Source organism: Chaetura pelagica, unplaced genomic scaffold, assembly GCF_000747805.2.
Source record: "Chaetura pelagica isolate M959 unplaced genomic scaffold, ChaPel_1.0 scaffold189, whole genome shotgun sequence".
NCBI lineage: Eukaryota > Metazoa > Chordata > Aves > Apodiformes > Apodidae > Chaetura > Chaetura pelagica.
Genome location: NW_009970716.1, coordinates 1,690,798 through 1,699,882, shown reverse-complemented (window position 1 = coordinate 1,699,882; position 9,085 = coordinate 1,690,798). Strand labels below are relative to the sequence as shown.

The 9,085-nt window shown below is 38.0% G+C and overlaps 1 protein-coding gene across 1 annotated transcript in view; it reads right to left on the bottom strand.

Annotated features, from left to right (window-relative positions):
- YIPF7 (Yip1 domain family, member 7) overlaps nt 1-9,085 on the bottom strand; it is a 13,110-nt gene that overhangs the window by 2,248 nt on the left and 1,777 nt on the right. Inside the window, exons 2-5 of the mRNA XM_010006088.1 lie at nt 8,374-8,490; nt 7,423-7,589; nt 5,583-5,728; nt 560-741 (exon numbers count right to left, since the gene is read on the bottom strand). Of these exons, the coding sequence (XP_010004390.1) occupies nt 560-741; nt 5,583-5,728; nt 7,423-7,589; nt 8,374-8,489 (611 nt within the window). The 5' untranslated portion in view covers nt 8,490. The remainder of the gene's footprint in view (nt 1-559; nt 742-5,582; nt 5,729-7,422; nt 7,590-8,373; nt 8,491-9,085) is intronic.

Here is a 9,085-nt window from a genome sequence, read left to right as displayed (position 1 = left end):
AGGTCATTAAGGGTTTACTGGTTATTTCATTCTGTCACTCAGAATTCTAGAGAAGGAAAGGAAGTGTAAGGATGGGAGCACGACACTATGAACAAACAGGGAACAGAAGAATCAGCTATATGAAACCAGTCTAGGAGTTTATGTTAAAATTGATATCTCAGTTTGACCACTGCTGTCTTTGCAAAACAAAAAACAGAAGAATCAGCTATATGAAACCAGTCTATGAGTTTATGTTAAAATTGATATCTGTTTGACCACTGCTGTCTTTGCAAAACAAGAAAAAGCACATTTGGGGCTGCTACAAACATCAAAGCCACTCTCAGTCCTAGTAGCAAACAGTGGAATTAAGGACTCATTATATTGAATATATATCACCCCCTCTCAAATGCAGATCGGTATTGTCCATTTCCACCTAACCACACAAACAAAATGCTGGTTTTCTTCACAGTTTCAGAAACCAAAATTCACTACTTAACCATTAACAGAATGTTTTGCATAACACCATCCTTCCATCTCACTGTCCTCTACATGATTCCTGTTGCCATACACTGATACTTACCGTAGTGAGAAGACGACCGCAGAAGAGGACAAGATCACCATGGGCAGCAGGCAGTAGCCCAGGACACTTGCAACACAACCATGTGACACTCCTGAGATGCTCATCAGGTTGAGTAGGGCATGCATAGCAAGGCACCCTATGGCACTCATACCATATACGTAGCCAAAATGAACTTTTCCTGCCTGGAATAAATATGAACAAGCACAAAGCATCAGAAGTGAGCAAGTGATTGCAAAGTGGCATGAGAAGTACAAGGTTTGTTCCATTTTTTTTTGTTGACACTTCCTCTTCCCTTTGCCTACATCAGTTTGATTGTAAATCACAGCTGATATTTCTGGGTGATTTTTGCATTGAAAAAACCCAAGGTACACTTGTAAGAATGTACTTGTTGCTAATTTAAAGTGATACGGCTGATTCTCAGTCTTACTGAATAGGACAGAGTTTGGTTAGGGTGACTTGAGAAGGTCTAACTGGTAACAAACTGAGATTAAATTATGGAAAGCACATTCTAGTGTCAGGAAAAATCTTTCCAGTAGGTGTCCATGAGGCTGTGAAAAAGTGTCCTAAGTAAAACAACAATCCTACTTACTCAATTTGCTTCACAATTTATTACAAACCTCCAGCTTTACGCAGACCTGCAAAAATAAGTAAAATTTTGCTTCAAGTATATTGGTTTTCAGCATGCTTGTGTCCATGCTTCCCCTTGACCACGAAAAGAAAGACATATCTCTGTGGTTACATCAATACAACATGTTCATTTCAACATAAAACTTAGTAGTAACTGTCAGCTTGTGTTCTTTTTTTGTTCCAATGGATGAAAAATTCCCCAGGTGAATTTTTCTTCCAGGTTTTATTCCTTTGTGTGAATTTAGCCTGACAGTGTGGTGTCTGATATTTTCTAATTTATACACAAAGTTGGTACAAAAAGCAACAGTGGCCAACGCACCATGGATTTCTTCATCTCCTGCTATCGTTTTGAAGGATCACCTCCAGGCATGAGGGCATTGTTCACTCCCAAGAATGAACACTCACAAAAGACTCTTAAATATTACTTCTCTCTATCCAAACTTCCAAGAAATGAAATAATGAATGTCAGTGATGCAATACTGTAATTTTCTAACCTGCACATCAGAAATAAACATTTTTATATCAGAAATAAACAGCAATTGGCATGAAGGTGTTTTTGTTTGCTTTGTGTTGAAACTTTGTGTCCTAAAGATAACACACATTTGTGAAGGAGAAAGCTCAAACCTGAGACTAAACCCTTAACTCAGGATTGTGGAATAAACTTCCCAAACGAATCACAGAATCACAGAATCTCAGGGGTTGGAAGGGACTTCAAAAGATCATCTAGTCCAACTCCCCTGCCAGAGTAGGGTCACCCAGAGCACATCACACAGGGTTTTGAATGTCTCCAGCGAAGGAGACTCCACAACCTCTCTGGGCAGCCTGTTTCAGTGCTCTGTCACTCTCACAGTAAAGAAGTTCTTCCTGATATTCACATGGAACCTCCTATGCTCTAGTTTGCATCCATTGCCCCTTGTCCTATTACTGGACATCACTGAACAAAGCCTGGCTCCATCCTCCTGACACTCACCCTTTACATATTTGTAAACATTGATGAGGTCGCCCCTCAGTCTTCTCCAAGCTAAGGAGACCCAGCTCCCTCAGACTTTCCTCATAAGGGAGATGTTCCACTCCATCATCTTTGTGGCTCTGTGCTGGACTCTTTCAAGCAGTTTCCTGTCCTTCCTGAACTGAGGGGCCCAGAATTGGACACAATATTCCAGATGTGGCCTCACCAAGGCAGAATAGAAAGGGAGGAGAACCTCTCTTGACCTACTAGCCACATCCTTTCTAATGCACCCCAGGATGCCATTGGCCTTCTTGGCCACAGGGACACATTGCTGGCTCATGGTCATCCTCCTGTCCACCAGGAATCCTAGGTCCCTTTCCTCTACACTGGTCTCCAAACAAAAGATCACAAAGCATCACCTTCCTAACACTTAGAAATCACGTGAGAATCAAAACTAATAGAGGGTTCCAGTTTCCTAGTAACTTTTAAACCTATGTTTGGATTTTCTTGTGATAGATAAGATGGAAATACTATTGAAGCTTTTTTCATAGTGTACCATATTTGCAAGTATCTTTTCCACTATGGTTGGGGAGGATTGAGAATATCACAGAATTACAGAATTGTGACAATTGGAAAAGACCTCTAAGATCTCTACATCAAACTGTCCAGCCCCTGAACACCGTCCCATCTAAATATGTTAAAAATTGCCCACTAGGGCATGTCCTTAAGTGTCTCATCTACATGTTTTTAAATACCTCCAGGGATGGTGATTCTACCATCTCCCTGGGCAACCCCCAACATAAGAAGGACATGGAGCTTCTGGAAGAATTACAGAGAATGGTCATGAAGATGATCTGAGGGCTGGAGCACCTCTCCTATGAAGACAGACTGAGAGAGTTGGGATTGTTTAGCCTGGAGAAGAGAAGACTCTGAGGCGACCTTACAGCAGCCTTCCAAAACCTGAAAGGGGCCTACAGGAAAGCTGGGGAGGGACTTTTTACAAGGGCATGTAGATTAGTATCAGTTACATCTTCAGTCACTAAAGATTTGTAGTAAGTTTAACATCTGCAACAGTTTGGTGCAGCCTTTACTATAGGCCAACTTAGAAAAGCTGTGTTTCAAACAGATGCAACAACAATTGCAAACTTTGAGGCTATTTGCTTCAGTGTATTTAATTATTCCACACAGCACTATTTAGCATATTAGTTTAAGATTAAGAAATTACTGAGACAAACTGGAAGGGAGCACTAGCACTAGCAGCTAACTGAAGCCTCCACTTGGTGAAAGGTCTGTTTTGTGGTGCAGGAGAATGAAAGAGAAAAAAAACCCCACAAAAGAGCTGAACATGTTTGTTCCAATTCTAGTCTTTCTTAACATATGTAAATCTATTGACTCACACACGTGGGAATACTCCCAATCCACAGTGATGCAAGCAAAACCAGAATCAGGCTTGATTAGCCTGGCAGGCTTTGATGAATGGAAAGAGCTAAATTTGTCCTGCGGAAGGAACAAGGTTAGAAGAAAGTCAGACTTTTTGTGCTTGTTTGCATCTGCCTTGAGTGGTACTACTATCCTTAGTTTAAATGGATGGGGAAGTCTGATTTCATACGAATGACTATGTAAAATGCAAAGTAGCTGAGACTCGGGTTTCTGCTACCTTTTGTACTGCTGTTGTTTACCTGCAGTGGAGCTGCCCTGTTTACACCAATATGAGGAAGATGAAATCCTACTCCTAAGCTAAATCCTTTCCTCTTTTTCTCTGGGCTTTGACAGAACTGCAACCATTTGAAAAATATCTTTGCACATTTTTCCGTAGTTAAAAAACTAAAAGTAAATAAAATTTACAAATTATTTTTGGAAACAAACTCTCAACCTGGTGATATTTCTGGTGATATTAGAAAAGAATTATCCAAGTACAGAAGAACAAAAACGCTTACACAGCTGAAGAGCCACTTAAGTATTCAAACGCATCCAAGCTGAAATGAACAGACTGAACTTATAAGATGCCACATGGAAATCCTACAGACTTACTTCTGTGAAGTTGTGGCACAAGAGCACTAGATTGTGTCAGTGAAGTTCTGCAGTACTAAAAGTGGAGCATCGAAAATAGTTGTTTTTCTAATGACACTTAGAATGCTTAATACCCTAGAAAAAATATGGTAATTAAAGTACTTCATTTCAATAACAGTAGTTTAATATTCATTACAATCATTGTCTCTCCAGGGAGAAAAATCAACAGCAACTATTTTTTTCATTCTTTCTTAATGTTAGTTTTCTTTCCATTTTCCTGATTATAATAAATTCAATACTTTCTCCTTTTCATCCCCTCATACCTTTATTTCTCTAGGTGGAAAACAACCTGTCTTCACTATTTTTCCACCTTATTTTCCTTTTATTCCCTTTCCTCTTGCCTCTTCCATCCTTTTAAAAGATTTTTATTTTTATAGGGGCATAAATAATAATAATACTTGCCATTTATATTGCCATTTGCACATTCAAGGTACTGCACTGACATTACAAATTGAGTAAGAACTTGCACGATTCTTCTGATTCAGCACTATTTATCAGAGAGGAAATGGAGAATTAGAGCCCTGTTTCTCTCACCTCATCTGCAGAGCAGTAAAGCTGTTCCCAGAATGGTCCCACCTTATCCCTGCCTGATAAATTGCTGCCAAGAATCAGAGCTGTATTTCAGCAGCACTAGAGACCTCTGTTGTCAGTGACAAATAGATGAATTTGAAGAACTGTACAATCCCTGTTCAACTTCCCTCCTTTAGGAAAGCTATATTCATAAAGAAGAAAAAGGTTAAACACAGGTTACCATATTTTGTTTAACAGATGAAGTAGAAAAATAACAGAAATGAAGAAAGCAATAGCAAAATTTATTGGAAGATACCACAAATTTGAGGTAGGAAGGAAGAGGCTGTTTCCATTCTATTTTTCAAATTACTTAAGTTAATTATTTATTTTTTTAATACCTCTGCACTCCCCAAAATAACATGGAGAGTAGATAATTTCAGAACAGTAGCAAGAATGGCAGAAAAACTGGGCTGGTCTGCTATGACTTTTCATTCCCTCTTTTAAAACCTCCTTGTTCAGTCTTTACCTAGCACACACTGCCATGCTTCAGGTGTACAGGACCTCCCCAGAATATACACTGCACAGATCTCTCCTTTGCTCATACTAAATCCCACCCCAAAAATTTGTATGTTCTTTTATTTCCACTGGAAATAATACAAAACTTCACTTGTATTGCATCTGTATTAATTTAAACTTTATGCAGGTACTTTCAAAGCAAGGAGACTTTTTAATATACAATCTCAGCACAAACACCAGCAAATTGCTCATTTTATGTCAGTACTAAATATTCTGCAATTTCACATGCATTATCACCCTGGCATTACATTATTATAAAAGAAATCTCTCCAGGTATCTGCTACATCCTACCAGAAGCAATGTTGCTCCAAGGGCCAAACAGAAAACCACAGGTCCGGTGAGGTCTGTCTCATTCATAATGCTGCCATCTGCAGGCTTCATGGGATTTAGAACTGTTAATGTTTTTTGCCAGATATGCTCAAAATTGATCCCAAGTTCTGCAACGAGAAATTCCAGGTTTGTTACCTGCTCAGAAGAAAACAGCACTTTTACAGAAAAACATTAGCTGCCACAAAACCCCAACAAGCAAACAAATTAACAATTTTAATGCTTTATTCTGTAGCAGGAAGATGTTGTCCCTGCTATATATCTAGTATATTTGAGAGTCAGCTCTGATTCTAAATTAGAATGTTAATTTATTAAATCCAATTTTAGGCAGCGAACCAAAAAATGCCCTCAGCATTTTTGAGTTAATATTTGTTTTCTCTATATTTAAAATACATACATCTACTGCCACACTAACTTGGATGTTGAAAAATATGCTAATTAACAGTAACTGCAGAATTCAAGATACTCTAGAACACCAATGACAGAGAGATATGCTTTAATTCTGGCAAATCTGACAAGAGATGTGTCTTAAGCCTAAACTGCCAGAGGCACTTAAAAATGACATTCTTCCCTTCAAGGCAAGTTAATAATACTTTGTGCAGTGCTGCTTTTTTTTTCCCCCTTTTTTTTTTTTTTCTCCTTTTCTATTTAAAAAGTAATTACTGAGGACCTCTAGAAACAGAACAAAATTCTTCCTCGATAAAGTCCATGGAAATTCTACAGTTAACTTAACTGGAGCAAAGACTTATTTTGCGTCTTCTGCAGAAACACCTCAGCTTGCAAGGGTAACCATCTTCCTTGAGATGCTCCGGTAAAGGAAAAGTTAGGTTCAGAACTGTGTGCCAGAATTACCAAGATTGGCAATATGTAAGATCTGTTTGGAAAGTCAGTTTTCACCTTATTTCACCAATCCATCATCTCGAGCTGAGCCCAAACATTATATAAATAGAGTTATTCTGTATAAAAATGTGTGTCTTTTATCAGATTTATGTGGTACACAGATAAGAGTATCTCTGGAGCCCTGCAGATCAGAAACCATTTTGTTTCAACATCCTTTTTATAGGGTGGGCTGCCTGTGGAGTTAAATGCTTGGAAGTTTGAGAGATAGAGATCTAACAGTTATCAATATCGAACAGAGTGATCCTGCTGTTTTTAAGACAGTAGGGGTACATTTTAAGCAGTTGAAAACTCCACTTGCTATCCAGTATGCCAAGGAAGGCTGAATTTGTTTTTTTTACATTATGCTTAAAAAATCACAAACAAATAATCCTTTTTTTTTTTTTTTTCATGTGGTACAAAGATTTTGTAAATTACATGATCAGCCACTAGCATATAGGATGGTTCAATCATTATGAAGAATGATATTGTTTATGTAGCTAAATGATCGACTAATTGAAGCTGAAAGCAGCTTTTCCAATATCTTTCCTACTGAAACAAACTATTTAGCATTTTTAAACTACTAAATTTATTATTAGATATGCAAAAGAGATTATTATAAGGATGTATTCATTACAAATGTTCCAATGGACACAGTTTAAACAGAGTGGAAAAAAATCTTTGGAAATGTGAATACAAAACTTATTGTTATGCTGTCATCTAGTGGTAGCAAAGGATATGCTGTATATGCCATAAGGTTGAAAGAATCCATGGCAAACTCAAATAAGAAAATGTAGGTTTGGGGGTCAGGGGTTGCTGGCTGAAGCTTGGCAGCTCCGTTGCAGTTGCTCTAGTGACTGCCACGCTAGCAAAGAAAAATACAGTCACTCCCAGGAACCACACACATATTTTCTGGTTTTATTTTTACCTTCTAGCAAAGGAGGTTCTTCATCAAGTCCATCAGTGTAACTAAGATGAGAGAGAGTGTCAGGACTGTACGTTGGCTGCAAAATTTGACCCGTGTAACTCTGAGAGGACAGTAGCATTTCCGATGGGGCAAAAGCACCAGATGGAGGTTGCTCTCCTCTCCGGCTCCTGGGGCAACAAATTACAGCAAAACAAATTATAGCAATGAGCAACTTCACAGCAGCTTAGCATTTGTGCGTGATGGTTTACATTTTTACCTTTTTTCAAACTGGAGAATTTGGAATTTGCCATGTTCAGTGAATGCCAAGCTGCTGACCACAGCTTTGCTGCCCTTCACTGCAGCAAATGGTAACTGACAAGGGGTAACTGACAAGGTTTCAGTTTTAAACTGAAAGAGGGGAGATTTAGGTTAGACATCAGGAAGAAATTCTTCACCATAAGGGTAGTAAAGCACTGGAATAGGTTGCCTAGGGGGTTTTGGAAACCCCATCCCTGGAGGCAAGGTTGGATGAGGTTTTGTGCAGTCTGATCTAGTGAGAAGTGTCCCTGCTCACAGCAGGGAGGTTGGAACCTGACAATCTTTAAGGTGCCTTCCAACATTAAGCATACTATGATTCTATGATACTATGATTCTATGAACAGGGAAGCTGCAGGGACACCCAGCCTCCTACCACACAGTGGTGTAGAAATCTCCTTAACAGGAAACTCAGAACTCCTTTCCCTCAACGTTCCTCTTCCATGGGCAGAAGTCACTAACATATTACTAAAATATAAGTTAAAAAATGAAATAATAAAATTCTACAGCTGTGGCTTTTGTTTCTCCACTAAAACTTCCTCTGTATTGATTATGCAATCCTTTTTTTTTGTAATGACATGCTGGTTTTTGCCATTAATTTCATTCAAGCTTTGAGAGATAGATTTTTGTATTTTATTTTTTTTTCAGCATACTTACCTTCTGCTTCCACAGATGTTTTCATTAGATCCATAACCATTGTAACCTTCTTCCTGGTCGTCTATGGTATAATTGGACTGGTAAAAGTCAACATGAAACTGGTCAAAATTTGACATTCTGTTTGGAAAAAATATTGTAAGAATTGATAACATTATTTGGAACAAGCCAAAATCTATGTTTTTGAACTCTCCTAAACTGAAATGAAAACAAGAAACCATAAAGACGCAAAATGAAGACAATCTTTCCATAGAAATTCATTTGCTTTCATTTGTTGTAACAAAAGAAATTGATCTCCTTTTATAGTTAATTACTGCATATTAATTTACAAATTAAACATAAGACTTCCTGTTGTGTTAGTGTTACCAAAAAGAACTTAAATAACCTTGGAAGTAAATTATTGTTTTGTGGCCATGTCTGAATGCTTAGAAATGAATGCTTTTAAGAAGTATTTTGGTTTTCAAACCAATTACTCTTTTCAGCTACTTATGTTTTGCAGTATTATATATGACTATCATAAAACAACAGAATACTATAAATATATTAATAGAATTTGTGATTTCTGGTTAAGGACACCATAGCTGGCATATTAGGAATACTACAGTAACATTCTCACTAGTTAGCTACATGCCTTTGAAGAGGACAGCACACTGAAGGATTGACTGGTTAGTAAAGACAATATAGCAGGAAAGAAGAGACACATCTGTCATTCCTG